A 14,638-nucleotide genomic window follows, 5' to 3' on the forward strand; every position below is an offset into this window, starting at 1 on the left:
CTGCAGTCAGTCAGACGGCCGTGCGCGCTCTGTGCGCTCCCCTCAGCCAAAGTACTTCAGTGCGCAAAATCCTCCGCCGCGCGTCTCCAAGGTCGGCGCGCATCCATGCAAAGAGTCAGAGCCAAAGATTTCACTGGTGAAGTCTCACTCTCTCCATCTTGGAGACAATATGCGTCTTGATGTGCGTGTTATCGGGTTTTTGTTCAGCAGCACGTCCACGTTTTTCTTTTTTTTCTTTAACCCTGTGAGGGACCAGACCTGAGATCTCACTTTTTCACCGTGTTGGGTGATTTGGCACGTTGACCTCCAACGTTACACCCACATGTGGAACTGGCTGCTGCACCTTACCAGGTGGTGTTGGAGGTCTGCAGCATTACACAGAACTTTGACACAACTCTTTTTAAATTATGATTTCCAGTTTGGAAAGAGAGATTTCCAGTTTGGAAACAATGATTTCCAGTTTGGAAACAATGATTTCCAGTTTGGAAACACAGTCACATTAGTGTTGGAGTCCTGCAAGTGAAAAACACTCCAGTGAGTGAGATGCATTCATTTGAGAAGCAGCTGACGCAGCAGCTCTGACCACAAAGTACAGAGAAGCAGAAAAGGTCAAACGTTGACTGAGGCTGAACAAAGGCAACATGACTTTCTACTGTGGACACGAGGCCATCTGTGAGACTCTGACGCCACCATGTGGTCACAGGCAACAGGTGCCACTTCACAGAGAAAGACCAGGGAGTTGCAGTTGTTTCATGTACGGTGAAAATGAAATGGCTAATTTGTTTATACCCAAACATTTTCCTGATTAAAGTCTGATTGTTTGCAGGACTAACCAGCAGGGGGCGAAACATCTCCACATTTGAGCTTTAAATGCTGAGTGACGGAAGTCAATGATGCAGTTCAGTATCAACAGTGAAACACTAGAAGAGCAGCTCAGGACACAAGCTTCAGATTAAACTGCTGTGCTGGAGTCAGTTCAGAGAGCCCGGATCTCCATTGACCTTTTACTCTCAATCCCCATGTTTAACATCAGACAGCAGCAGAATATAAATGTGTATTGAACTGGTTTCTAACTCAGAAACTTAGGTGTAAGAGTTAATATATGTATTAATAACTCGATTAATAACAATACAGTAAAACCTATTTGTGATGATATATACAACATATAAATATAATTGTTTTAATGAAGCAGTATATAAATAGTTTTGTGTAATGATATACTGTATGTCTTCAATGGTGTTATGGTTTTTGACAAATGCTGAACATTAACACTTAAATGTTTCCTTTTTACATTGTATTGTGTTACTATCTGCTTATAGAAGCTAAATAGAAGGACTTTTAGCGAAGTGCTATTTTTAGATAACCCAAATATCTCAAACCATGAACAGGTATATGAAGAAGCCAAATGAACCAATGAATGAGCATTAAATGTTCAGATTCATATCCAATACACCAAATTTTAAATATTTGAGATCAGCTCTTTTCCGGGTTTCATGTATCATCTTGTGGGATTTTCACAAGAATTTTTATTTCAGTTACTCAAATTTCTTTCACCATGTAAATTTCCGGATCATTTACTTGCATAATTTAATATATAGCAGAAGGAAAAATAAAGTACATATGGCTATTTACACGATATCAACTTGTTAAAGACGAATCGGCTCACAGATAAAAGGCCTTCTTGGGTTTGAAGGTCGCTGATTATGTTAAATTGCTTCACATCTATATCCAACAATCCTGAGAGAAACAATGGGCATCGTTACTGAAGAGATTATACTGATATCCTCTTGAGATGCCCTTCTGTTCACCTCAAGAGGAGCAGCGTGGATCTTATCTATCAAGTCCAGGGAATGGATGAAACTTGGGCACACTAAATCAAAACAACGGCTCTCGGGCACGACTCGGTTCCCTTCGTTCACACCAGAGCCGTTAAAAAGAGTTGGATCATTCTGTAGTGACACAAAACAACCTGACTTCACATGAGGCAACCAGTATATCTGCAAGGCACGGCCCATTAGCTGCAAACAACCAGGACTTGTATGACCGGCACCACGTGGAGTGACAGCCACTGATGTGAACTCCAGCCACTGATATCAGATCACAAATAAACGTTCAGTAAGCAGGACTCAAACACTCTCTTAAAGTTTGACACCATGAAATGTGACGTCCGACCTCTTGGCTGTAAGCTCCTGTAAAACCAAACCACCCCAGCCTGTTTACCCAGCTGGTATCATAGAGCCTGTGCCAGATGCTTTATATGTATTTGAGAGCAACTTTTGACAACAGTGACAGCGAGTCCATGGTTGTGTCTGGTTCATTTTATTAGTTTTATTCATCAAAGATGTTTTATGATTTTTGATTCTAATTCAAATGTCAGACTTCAGTTCATTGCTCATGGCTCCTATAATCATGCTCTGAAATGGTGCATGATTATGCAATGAAATTGTCATTATATCAGAGGTTGTAAATGGTTTCAAACTGATGACAATAATAATATTAAATAATTATAATATTCAGCATATTCAGCATAAAAACCAACAGTGAACATCTGCTAATATCTGCTCTGGGGTGATATTATGAGTTTGGCACCACCCTCTGGTTGAAAGCTAAATCACTACATAGTTTTGCAGCAACATCACAAATACATTTAGTTTCAATTCCTTTTCAAAAGGCAGATTTTTTTCTTTTGGAACGTCTTCAGTTGTGATATGTTTCTCTTGTTTCAAGGTTTTACAAAAACAAAAAAACTCTCATTCAAAATATGAAGACAAATCACAGACAAATACTGAAAAGTAAAAGCAAAATCTATAAAAGCAGTGTGAGCTGAACACAACTGATCATGGTTTTGATTCAGTTGTGCTTGCCTCAAAACAAACACATATCTCAGTATAGTATCTTCTTGAATGAGGAAATGACACTGTTTCATCAGGTTGCCAACAAGCTGTCTGCATGGATTCTCAGCTTTAATGAGCATGTGTGCCTTTCATTCATATTGAGATTTGTGAGACTTTTATTACAACTTGTGTGTGCGCTGCACATGTTAACACAGTGCGGTGCTTGAAGCTGGGACAGTTAATTACATGGGCTGTGTCTTGTGGGGATGGCGTGAACAAGCCCAAATATTCAAACTACCAGTCTCTACTCAAGGAATGGCACTGTCGTGGCAATTCTGCAATCCCACTCTGACAACGAGGAACGAGACACAAATCTCTTACAGTATTGTCACACTCTAATGCTCAGAGCCTGGTGCACAAGACGAAGGTTGGTTTGTAATATGCACAAAGATCGGAAGTGATTCTTTGTCTTTACACATTTGGCTCCTTCCTCCCCTGGTCGAGGTTGTTTCTAAACCAAAGGTCGGGATCTTCTGATGACATCAAGGCAACAATGGCTTAGTTAAGGCAATCAGGCCAAGATTCTTTCAGTTGTGCAGGATACAGCATGATCAAGGTTACATTGTGTAAGATTCAATCATGATCAATCAAAGGGGAAATTAACATTAACATTACATTGTGCATGATCACAACGTTACATTTCCCTCACAGCACTCAGAGAGCACCTAATTCTGCCAAGGCCAAACATTCCCCTGGGTGAAAAAAGGTGAAACAAAACCTGAATCCACCCACTGATCCGTATCTGCTCATAATGCATCAATCCACCAAGTCCCGTGCTAATCCATAATAGCTTTAGCATAGTTCTGCTAACTTAAAAAATATGGAGACGATAAAAAACCCTGCAGCTATTGCAAAACCTTTTCTTGCAGAATTTTCTTTATACAAACTTTTACACAGGAAACATTCCAACCACATTCTTTCTCACTTCTGTCTCCAGAAGAGAAAGATTGCAAGAACGATCAAAGCTGCTTTATTTTCAAACTTCCCCACATCTCCTCCCAGACCCCCACACAAAACATTATTTTTGTGTCCGGTGGCAGTGACGGAGGAGGTGGCTGCTGCTGTAGACCTGTTTTTCGCTTTGTGGCCACTTTGGACAAGGTCGCAGGCTTTAAAGAGCAACGCTGACCTATACACACAGATACGGAGGCAGGAAGCAGCCCTCCTCCTGTATACTCAGGTGAAGAATCAGCAGAATGAAGTGGAGCGAAGGTCAATCCGGAGAGTCGGCCCCATCTGACAGAAAACAGCTTGAACACACAGGTGGGCCGTGAAATTGTCTGATAGCAGTTTTCTCTATGATGACATTTTCGTGTGCAGAAGCTCCTGTGTCTGGACATTGCTGAAACATGGAGTAAGCAATTTGTCACGCTGTATTGACATGAGGGACAACGTATGAGCCCAACCACAGCGCCCCCCCCCCCCCCCCCCCCCTCCTCCAACTTCCATTTCGGATGTGTCCGAACAGCTCCCTCATTTCTCTGTCTTGTTGCTTCTGGAGGCAGGACTGAGCACAAGCAGTGGAACATGCAGGAGAACTGGATAAATGAACCAAATTTCAAGGCAATCCATCGACAGATATTTAGATATTTCATTCAATGCCACAACTATTAACCTTCTGGTAGGGCTATAGAACAACATCTGCAGCTCCCTGTAGATCTACTCTCTGCTGAGGAAATAGTCCCCCCCCCGCCCTCCAGAAACACACACACACACACACACACACACACATGACCTCATTTGCCCCTCTTCCTCATATTTCCTTTTACAATTCTTTCAACTAAATGTGTAAAACCATGTGCGTTGCCCATGTTAAAAATAAAGCAGGGGCTGCACATTCCCGATAGTTACAAGCAAGTTGTAACCGAGGGTGAAATTCCACACGTTGCATTGTCTGATTTGATGTAATCACCCCCCCCCCCCCCCACCTCCAAAGAGGAGGGTGTTGGTTTCATATTACGACTTGCTTCGCACGCCACTGCTCTTTTTTATGGTTGTTTTGTGACAACAGCTTATAGGTTAAAAAAGAGAGCGCACGCAGCACATGAATGGGCATGCATGTGTCTGGGGGGAGGGAGGGGGAACACCAAAGACAAACAGCGGTGACTGTTCACAAGTCAGTAGCTGCAAATGTGCACGGTCACCATGAGATGCAGGACCGACCGGGGGACCAGAGAGAAAAGAGAGAAACTAATCAGAAACCAATGCAATGAAATGTACTCCCCTGGACATTTTTGTATGATAAATAACATATTTTTTACAGAAAGACTAAAAACTTCTGTTTCCATTTGTCACTGTTGTTGGATAATCATACTGTATTAATACAATGACAAATCTGTGTTATGTCACCTGTGAATTAATACCCCCAGACAGAGAGAAAGACAAACCACGTCTCATAAGAAAATCATTAACTGGAGACAAGTTGAATGTTAAACTTCTGTACAGAATCCTCTGGGAATCTCCATTCTTTCTGCCTTACATAACAGCCCGCCCACAACTGCAGCCTGGACTTCCTGCAGAATTTTAAACACACACTCACTCACTCACACACACAGACACACACACAGACACACACACACACACACACACCCACCCACACATATAAAGCCACTGCTACCAACAGACACTAGTTGCTCTTACAACGAGGCAGCTTGCAGGACAGAGAAGAGGCAATGAGCGGCAGGGTGTGGTTTCAAATGCTGGGGCTAGTGGCCTGGCTGTGCTTGCTCAGTCTGGGGCCTGTTCAGGGGGGGAAGGTGCTGGTAATGCCTGCAGATGGGAGCCACTGGCTCAGCTTGAAGATACTGGTGAAGGGGCTCATCCACAGGGGCCATGACGTCGTGGTGCTGGTGCCCGAAAGCAGCCTGTTCATGCACCAATCAGAGGACTACGAGACTGAGGTTTACCCAGTGTCATTCACCACGGAGGAAATGGATGCAACCCACAAGCAGCTGAAGGATGGACTTTTCCTCAAACAACCAGATTGGACAGAATATTATGTCAATATAATGCGTTTTGTCAACTTTACCTCGATTCATTTGAGAGGTTGTGAGAATTTGCTACAGAACCAGCCTCTAATGAGTCGAATGAGGGGCATGGGCTTCGATATCGTGCTTACAGACCCCTTCTTTCCATGCGGCGCCCTTGTGGGAAATATCTTTTCCATTCCAGTTGTCAATTTCCTGCGCGGTCTTCCGTGTGGGCTCGATATGAAGGTGAACAAGTGCCCCAGTCCTCCTTCATACATTCCTGTGCCGTACTCGGGTAATACAAACATCATGACCTTCCCGCAGAGAGTGATAAACATGGCCATGACTGTTGTGGAGTCCTACCAGTGCAGCTTACTCTATGGCCACTACGATGAGATGGTCAGCAAGTACGTGGGAAACAACATGGACTACAGGACTCTTCTCAGTCATGGGGCTCTCTGGCTCATCAGAAATGAATTTACTTTGGATTGGGCCAGACCTCTCCTGCCGAACATGGTCTTAATCGGAGGCATCAACTGTGCAGAGAAGAAGAAGAACGCTTCCCTGCCAGCGGTGAGTATGTAAAGAATGTCTGATAGAGTAAACAAGCATGCAGCACATCTGGTTTCACTTTTGGAGAATCACATATACTTTGCTTTTTCTTAAGTCTGACTAAAGCTTACATCTACAAAGAATTCCGGAAAAGCTCCAACAATTAAAAGATTTGTTTAAACAACTGCTTAAATTACTCCCAGGGACGACTCTGTGCAGCATTCAAACTTGTTTTCAGTTGCATGTCCTGCTAATTCTGATCTCCTTATCCAATGTGTGCAGCAGCAACAGGTAACAACAAACAGGTTACTGACAAAGTTAGCCACAAATGAATGAATATGGTGGGTTGAGACCAAAATCAGAGCTAAAAGGAGAATGATTCACCTCACAGCCACAAACGTGACTCCTCATGAGTCCTTATGTTGCCCCAGATCTGCTTGATGTGTAAATAGGTAACTGTTTGCTAACGTTATGGCCGAAATAACATTGAGAGGCGACATCAAATTCCCTTTACAGGTATTGTTTAGCGTTGTCTGACCCCATGTCCCAAAATCAACTGATGCATCTTAAAACTTGTTGGATTGACTCAAAAAAGTGGGACCAACTTAAAAAAAATACTTCGACGGGAAGCATACAAATTAAGTTTGTTCAAATAAAAATGCACAAGCTATATAAACACATTTTCAACTTCAATTGGACAAAAAAACAAACAAAGGTGTTGTGACATCCTTGTGTACATGTAAAGTGTCTACTTTACTACTGTAAAGAAGATGACACAGAAAGAAGAAACAACCTTAAACATCAAGCTTGTGCATTGGTCTCTGGCCACTAGATTACCTGTTATTAAAAAGTACGACTAACTTGTTATTTCATACATCTTTTGAGTGACTTTTTGTGTCTTCTTCCATCTCCCTGCAGGACTTGGAGGAGTTTGTCCAAGGCTCAGGAGACGATGGATTTATTATTTTCACCCTGGGCTCAATGCTGCCCGATATGCCCCAGGAAAAGGCTCAACACTTCCTAGATGCTTTTCGGCAAATTCCTCAAAGGGTAACAATAGATGAATCACGCTTCTTAGATTCAACAGCTCCACTTTATCAGCTCTACCTTAATGGTAACACTCTTTGTATGTAAAGTTTTCTAAGCACCTAGTACAAACATTTACACATTGGCCAGCTAGAGATTTATTTATCTGGGCTCTAATCTGGTTGAACCGTAGGACTTTGTCCCCTGCCTTGCCTTAATGTCAACACACTCCGTTTCAAAGTCTCGGCACATCAAGAGATATTATTTATTTTGCAGGTCGTGTGGAGATATGCCGGAGACCCACCCAAGGGTTTACCCAAAAACGTCAGACTGATGAAGTGGCTACCTCAGAAAGAACTCCTTGGTGTGTTAAGTTTTATCCAGAATGTATTTCTTTTCTTTTGAAAATCAATTGATACATTTTTGGAGTTTAATTTAAATGATTGTATACAGTGACATATAGCATTGACCTTTAACTTTGACTTTTCCTCTGCTCCTCAGCTCATCCCAAGGCTAGACTCTTCCTCACCCATGGGGGGAGCCACAGTGTGTATGAGGGGATCTGTAACGCTGTGCCCATGCTGATGTTCCCGCTGTTTGCCGAGCAGGGAGACAACGGGCTTCGCATGGTGACACGCGGTGCCGCAGAGACGCTCAATATCTATGACGTGACCAGTGACAACCTATTGGCTGCGTTAAATAAAATCCTCAAAAATAAAAGGTAAGACAACTACATGTTAATTAGGGCGAACAACCACTCAGGTGAAAATATGCTTCTCGGTGCAAACACAAAAGTGTCTGGTGTGCACTGTAAACTTTTGTGTGATTATAAAAAAAAAAGAACGAGGTCCCCTTGGGAGCTGTCATTATATCTTCAGCTATACATGAATCATCTGCATCACTTCTCAGTTCAGTGACTAAATTGATGAATGATAATCACAAAGTGGAGATCATACTCTTGACTTTTTACTTCCACTCCTCCCCAGTTACAAAGAGAAGATAACGGAGATGTCTCAGATACACCATGACCGCCCCGTCGCGCCTCTGGACCTGGCTATCTTCTGGACCGAGTTCGTCATTAGACACAAAGGAGCGTCGCACCTGAGAGTGGCTGCACATGAACTGAACTGGATCCAGTACCACAGCCTGGACGTCTTTGGCTTCATTCTCCTGATCCTCCTGACTGTTCTGTGGGTGACACTGAAATGCTGTCTGTTCTGCACCCGCAGGTGCTGCAGGAGAGGGACGGCAAAGACCAAATCAGAGTAGTTTATTTGGTTTAAAAATGAATCTGTGATGAAGTGAATGAGGTTTCACACTGATGGACAACATGAGTGTTTTTCTGATGTGTGTGTTTGTAAAAATCTCAACCAAAGTGCCGGGACCACATGGTCTTGTAACATGATGCTGATTGATTGACTGAAGCCGACTCGACTATAAGCTACAGACGCCTCCTGACACTGTTTACTCTCAGGTTGTTAGGCTCCGTATTGTTGTGTACAGACTAACATACCACCTCCAACCCACTGTGTCAAAGCAGACATCCATCTCCTCCGCGTGGTCTACTGATTCTTTTTTAGCACCAAGCCTAACATCCCCTGTACCTGTGAATACCAGCTCCACCAGTGTGCTGTATACTGTTCTGTCTGACTGTGTGGGAGGAACAACTAACATCCATCAGGGTGCAATAACACAACAGTTACAAACTCTAACCTTTCACCTCACATCGCTAGAATAAGGGCTGACGATAACGAATGAAACATCTTCCACTTCACAATAAAAGTTGAATGGGCTGATAATTTTGACCACGTGTTTCTGTACCCGGTAACAGGGATCTTTATTATTGCAATTTATAGCCATCATCATAAAGACTGACAGGTATTGATTCAGACACTAAATGCTTCTATCTAGTGGACAGTAGAAATAATACTGTATCGAGCCCCTTTTGTTTTTTAGGTTAAATAACTCTCAAGGAAGAAAATGCACATTTAGTGGTTTACAAATCTTCGGAGTCCTGTCCTGATGTTTTTATAAACCATAAATATCTATATATACACATATATTCATGAAAGATATTCTACCATATTTGTGTTAATTGATGTTGAACCCCCTCCTGTTTCGTTGTTGTCAACTCCCTGTCTGAATATTCTGCCTCATCTCTTCCCCTTTCATCTTAAACTCACCTTACAAGGCCCTTTACCCTTATCTTAAGTTGATCAAACCTTCCTGACCCCGGTTTATTTGACCCTTGAGGCTCCGAGACTGTAAATCCCCTCTTCTTCATTCCCCTTTGTAATCACAGCACAATGTCTGTACCCATTGATCACGGCCACATTTGCATACAGCCCGATAACCGCCCTGTCCTTCACTCTGGGATGGTTTACGGTCTCAGATCCATTCAGCACAACAGACTCACCCTGTATATACACCCTGAATATTGATAAAATCACACCTCTGGAACCCCGGAACTGGTGGATTCTTCCTGAACAAGTGTGAAGGGTTATAAGGACACAAAAGAGTAGGAGTGTGTGGCCTTATATTTTAAGGCATTCAACTCCTCACTCGAATTCTGGTTTTTCAGTAAATGCTTACTTATTTGTTGTAAACAATACTTTAACTATCAAAAGCTTATATTAATGGCTTAAATAATCAATAATCCTTCCCCAGTTGTTGCACCAGGGTCCTGAAATCCACAAAGGACACCGGACAGGTCTGCTGGAGATGTGTGTCCGGTCTCCAGAGTAAAATACATCTGAACATTTAAGTCTGTCTTTTGAAAAAGGTCAAATTCATTACAGTTGGCAAAGAACACGGCATAGAAGTGAGAACATTATGTGTGTGTGTGCGATCTGGAGAGATATTTTTCATTTTGGTTAATGTGACCACATTTTCACTTGGGCATTAACCTCCTTCCATGAACTGTTCCATTAGATTCAAATAGATAAAGAATCATCAAGCATTAGTTTAAACACTGCATTCCAAATTAAAATCATTTAGTAACTTGAAAGTTTTAACTGGTTTTGGTAAAGGGGTCTCACTTTTACAGGAAACAACACCTCTGTGCGATGTTTTTCACGCCTACTCAGTTTCCTTTGTCAGGTTGGAAGGCAGTGGAGGTGGGCTGTGCAGCCCCAGTCACACTGTTCAGCTTTTACCTCTGCACAGGGACAATGATTCAAACTATCGGCATCATATTTTTCTTTCAGTTGTTCTCTCTAAATGGTAAGATGATTCAATTTCAAAATTATTGCTGGAAGAAACTTAATCATTTGCAAATAATTTACATTTTCAGGGATCATAGCTGATTTTTGTTCATTCTAAAATAATTATGATAATAATTTGATGGCTGAGGATTTAGTATTTTGTAATCTGTGTTTGAATTTTCCCACTTTCTTAATATCAGGGGCGACTGAGAGCGGCATCTTCGGTGGTAAAGTTTCAAAGCCTCATTCCAGACCCTACATGGCTTCACTCCAGTTTGATGGACACCACTCATGTGGCGGGATCCTCGTCCGGGACGACTTTGTTCTGACATCAGCTCACTGCTACAAGTGAGTGTATTTTGGAAAATGCTCCATCACAGCTTTTAAATAGAGGTACAAGTCAGAGGTGTACATAATTAATTATATAATTTACAAAGGAGTTGCTGGTGATTACTTTTCAAATGACAAAGATACATGTTTTGTGAATCTTATTATTACATACATGCGTGTGTCTGTCATTACTTTAGTTTTTTAATGATAAATGGAATTTGTCCTCCACCGTTAATACCTTTTATAATTCAATTTGTGCTGATGGTAGACTTCATCTTCAGTGTTTTAGTTCCTTTAATGTTTCCTTATTTGCTTTTTAATTGTTCGCTTTTTTCATTTTTAACTTGAAGCACCTTAAATCTATATAAATAAAGTGTATTTTTATTTAACTATGTTATCATGATAACTTCATGATAACTTAATATAATATTTTGTTGCCTGGTTCGACAGCTCTCAGATGACGATGATGGTGGTGCTCGGCGCACACAACATAATCAAGAAAGAAAAAAGTCAGCAGAATCTCCAAGTGGCAGATTACTTCACACATCCAGAGTACAATGGAAAATATGATTATGACATCATGCTTCTCAAGGTAAAACTGTGTAAACATCCATATGCAAGTTGATCTGAAGTGTTAAAACAGAAATCAGTGTCTCTGTAAAGTCCTTTTGCAGCTTTTAGCATCATGGTGCAAGTTTCTTTTTGTCACCCTGTCTCATGAAGAGTTTAAGACTTTCACACATTTGCACTGAAGCGGGTGAGGATGTGGGGGTGACGCACTTTACTTAAAAACCTCAGTGTTGCATGAAGAGGATACAAACCCCTCAGGGCTACACACACACACAATGTCAAGTCCAACAGAAGCTTTCATAATCTTTAAAATAATTAATAATGATGCTCTGTTTTCTTACAGTTAAAAAACAAGGCAAAACTTAACAAATATGTGAAGCCTATTGGATTACCGAAGAAAAACGGGAAAACACCTGCCAATGTAGCATGTGTCGTTGCTGGCTGGGGCTATGTAGCAGCTAAGGGGCCGGCCTCACATGTACTGAGGGAAACCAAGGAGAAGATTCAATTCCCCGCGGAATGCAAACAAATCTGGAAGGGATCCTTCAATTCTAATCACATGATATGCACCAAGTTTGACAAAAAGAAGGGAGGAATTTGCCAGGTAATTTAACAGAATACAACAATAATGCAATGATACAACGTGTCACAAATTATTTCTTTAATTCATTAAGAGCACTCTTTCCACAATCAAGTGTTTCTGTTGCCTTTTCCGTGCAGGGGGATTCTGGCGGACCGCTGATCTGCAACAGCAAACCTCAGGGTATCACAGCTTATACTTACAAGAATGACTGCGAAAAGCCTAATCATCCCCATGTCTTCATGAACCTACATTTCTTTCTTCCCTGGATCAAGAAAACCATGCAGGGGTAGTGGAATGTTATATGAGCCACTATTCAGAGGCCAAGAAGTTATCCCTTTCTTCACTTGATTATTTACGCAGCTTCATAAATTAGCCTGAAAAAGGAAACTGGTACTTGTGAATGTTTTGCAGAGGTATGGGAAAGAAAAATCACAGTTGCTTTTATTAAAAAGAAGAAGAATTTGGGGAATATATTCAATCTAACATCTTGCTGTACAGTTGTAGAATGTGACTTTGTCCTTTCATAAATTGCTCAAGCTTGTCTTTTCATTCCTGCAACTTCCTTTTTGAAAAATCCTTGTGCAAGTTTTGTCAACTATGTACAAATTTCTTTCTTTAACTCATTTAAAAACTCTCTTGTCAGCAGCATAGGTCTCAGTCATTTCCGGGTGAAAGTGTGTGTAAGACTGAATGGAGTGAGGGAGAAATGGCTGTGTATCAGACGAGGGCAGATATCGAAAGTATCTCAGTGAGTGTGGTGGTCGCGGTGGAGGAGCCCAAAATAAAGTCTGAAAACTCACCTGACTTGGATCTCTTGTGAAATATCTCTTTTTTATAACCTGTTAACAGAGTTCTTGAGTTAAACTTGACAGAAAAATCTATCAATTAAACCTTATATTTTTTATGATACAAACTTGTTCAGATTAATTAAAAAGGTTAAATGTAATTAAATGTCAGACACAAGTTACAAATGACCTGTTTTTAATCGTTATTACTATTTAACTTTGGTAAACATTTAAACTAGGCCAAGATGATGAGGTCACAGTTGATATTTTGGAATAGTTTGAACAGTAATATTCACTTTGACATTCACTTCATCAACTAGAAGTATTGATCTGCCCTCAATATAACACCATCCTTTGAGCCAAGCATCATCATCACATTATTATACAGAGCACATGCACAGTATATTTGATTTTACATACCGTGTATATTACAAAGGAAGTTTCTATACAGCTGTGTGTCACATTAAAGAACTCTCACCTTTTCAAAGAACCTGCTCAGCTTCACTGCATTCGATGTGCCTGCAGCCAGGTATCTGGGGTTAGTGCAGTCCTGAGAAAACAACACTACACATCAGCAACAGACTTAGTTCAAATTGTAATGATGGTATCATTTGAAATGCACGGCTGTCTGCTGAGACTTCCACTAGGTGTCGCCAAAGTCCCTCAAATTTTCAAATAATACACAGACATGCATTGTTTGGTGACCAAGTATTAGTTATAGTTTAACAATGTTCTTGTGGAACATTTGTGGCCTATGTTCAAATGCCTAAGAGCTGTTATTTTAACACAAAGGTGAAGTCAGCAAAGTAACAGATTTAATATTAGACAGGGCCTCAAGGTCAGAGCTTGTGTGAATGAATGTTAATCTACCAGATTAATCTCCTTCAGAGAGAAAGGCTGTTCAGGTGAGAACTTCATTGCGCTTGTTGTCTGCGATCTGGTCAAACTTGGTGCCAATCAGCAGCCACACTGGGTTCTCAGCAAACTGCTCTCTATCATGGTCACTGCTGTAAGGAAAGAAGAAAAGAGAGGGATGTCCCCCAGTGAAAACATTTACAGTTACTTATTGGTAGCTTAATTTTAGAAAACTGTATTAGTTTCTGTGCCTGTCGTTGAATGAAAATGTCAAACTTTAAATGACATTAAATAAGTGGCAAAGCATGTAACTGCACTTTAAATACCAAATATATATATATATACTATCAAGTCAGTATAATACATGTTTATACTTATACTCTAATACTATACAACTACTTTTGAGCCCAAGTATGGTTCCAACTAAATAAGGGGCTAGTGTTTAAAACCTAAATTCATACCACCTGCAACCCACTGTGTCAAAGCAGACATCCATCTCCTCTGCGTGGTCTCCTGGTTCTTATTGAGCACCAGGCCTAACATCCCCTGTACCTGTGAATACCAGCATATTCACCTTACATCACTAGAATAAGTGCTGACGATAATAAATGAAACATCTTCTACTTCACAATAAAAGTTGAATGGGCTGCATTTTTTTGACCACATGCTTCTGAACCTGGTCACATGGATCTTCATTAGTGCAATTTATAACTTCCGGTCTCCAGAGTAAAATACATGTAACATTTAAGTCTGACTTTTGAAAAAAGTTCAAATTAATTCGGTTGCCAAAGAACAAGGCATAGAAGTGAGAACATTATGTGTGTGTGTGCGAGCTGGAGAGATATTTTTCATTTTGGTTAATGTGACCACA

The 14,638-nt window shown here is 41.0% G+C and overlaps 2 protein-coding genes across 2 annotated transcripts; both read left to right on the forward strand.

Moving 5' to 3' along the window:
- The first annotated feature begins 5,424 nt into the window (after positions 1-5,424).
- Positions 5,425-9,240, forward strand: LOC128456152 (UDP-glucuronosyltransferase-like). Its single transcript, XM_053440220.1, has 5 exons — positions 5,425-6,436; positions 7,334-7,465; positions 7,718-7,805; positions 7,943-8,162; positions 8,428-9,240. Exons 1-5 carry the CDS (start codon positions 5,567-5,569, stop codon positions 8,708-8,710), a joined length of 1,593 nt encoding a protein of 530 aa, XP_053296195.1. The 5' UTR covers positions 5,425-5,566; the 3' UTR covers positions 8,711-9,240.
- Positions 9,241-10,507: 1,267 nt separating this feature from the next.
- LOC128455775 (granzyme B(G,H)-like) lies at positions 10,508-12,931 on the forward strand. The gene is made up of 5 exons (XM_053439635.1): positions 10,508-10,663; positions 10,845-10,992; positions 11,425-11,566; positions 11,888-12,148; positions 12,265-12,931. Exons 1-5 carry the CDS (start codon positions 10,612-10,614, stop codon positions 12,415-12,417), a joined length of 756 nt encoding a protein of 251 aa, XP_053295610.1. The 5' UTR covers positions 10,508-10,611; the 3' UTR covers positions 12,418-12,931.
- Positions 12,932-14,638: the final 1,707 nt, after the last annotated feature.

Source organism: Pleuronectes platessa, chromosome 14 (genome assembly GCF_947347685.1).
Source record: "Pleuronectes platessa chromosome 14, fPlePla1.1, whole genome shotgun sequence".
Lineage (NCBI taxonomy): Eukaryota > Metazoa > Chordata > Actinopteri > Pleuronectiformes > Pleuronectidae > Pleuronectes > Pleuronectes platessa.

Bases quoted from the DNA above. Each gene is read 5' to 3' on its own strand.
- LOC128456152 (XM_053440220.1), top strand. From the start codon at position 5,567: ATGAGCGGCAGGGTGTGGTTTCAAATGCTGGGGCTAGTGGCCTGGCTG. The intron at 6,437-7,333 runs GTGAGTATGTAA...ATCTCCCTGCAG, and splicing joins AGAACGCTTCCCTGCCAGCG to GACTTGGAGGAGTTTGTCCA. The intron at 7,466-7,717 runs GTAACAATAGAT...TTTATTTTGCAG, and splicing joins TTCGGCAAATTCCTCAAAGG to GTCGTGTGGAGATATGCCGG.
- LOC128455775 (XM_053439635.1), top strand. From the start codon at position 10,612: ATGATTCAAACTATCGGCATCATATTTTTCTTTCAGTTGTTCTCTCTA. The intron at 10,993-11,424 runs GTGAGTGTATTT...CTGGTTCGACAG, and splicing joins ACATCAGCTCACTGCTACAA to CTCTCAGATGACGATGATGG. The intron at 12,149-12,264 runs GTAATTTAACAG...TTTTCCGTGCAG, and splicing joins AGAAGGGAGGAATTTGCCAG to GGGGATTCTGGCGGACCGCT.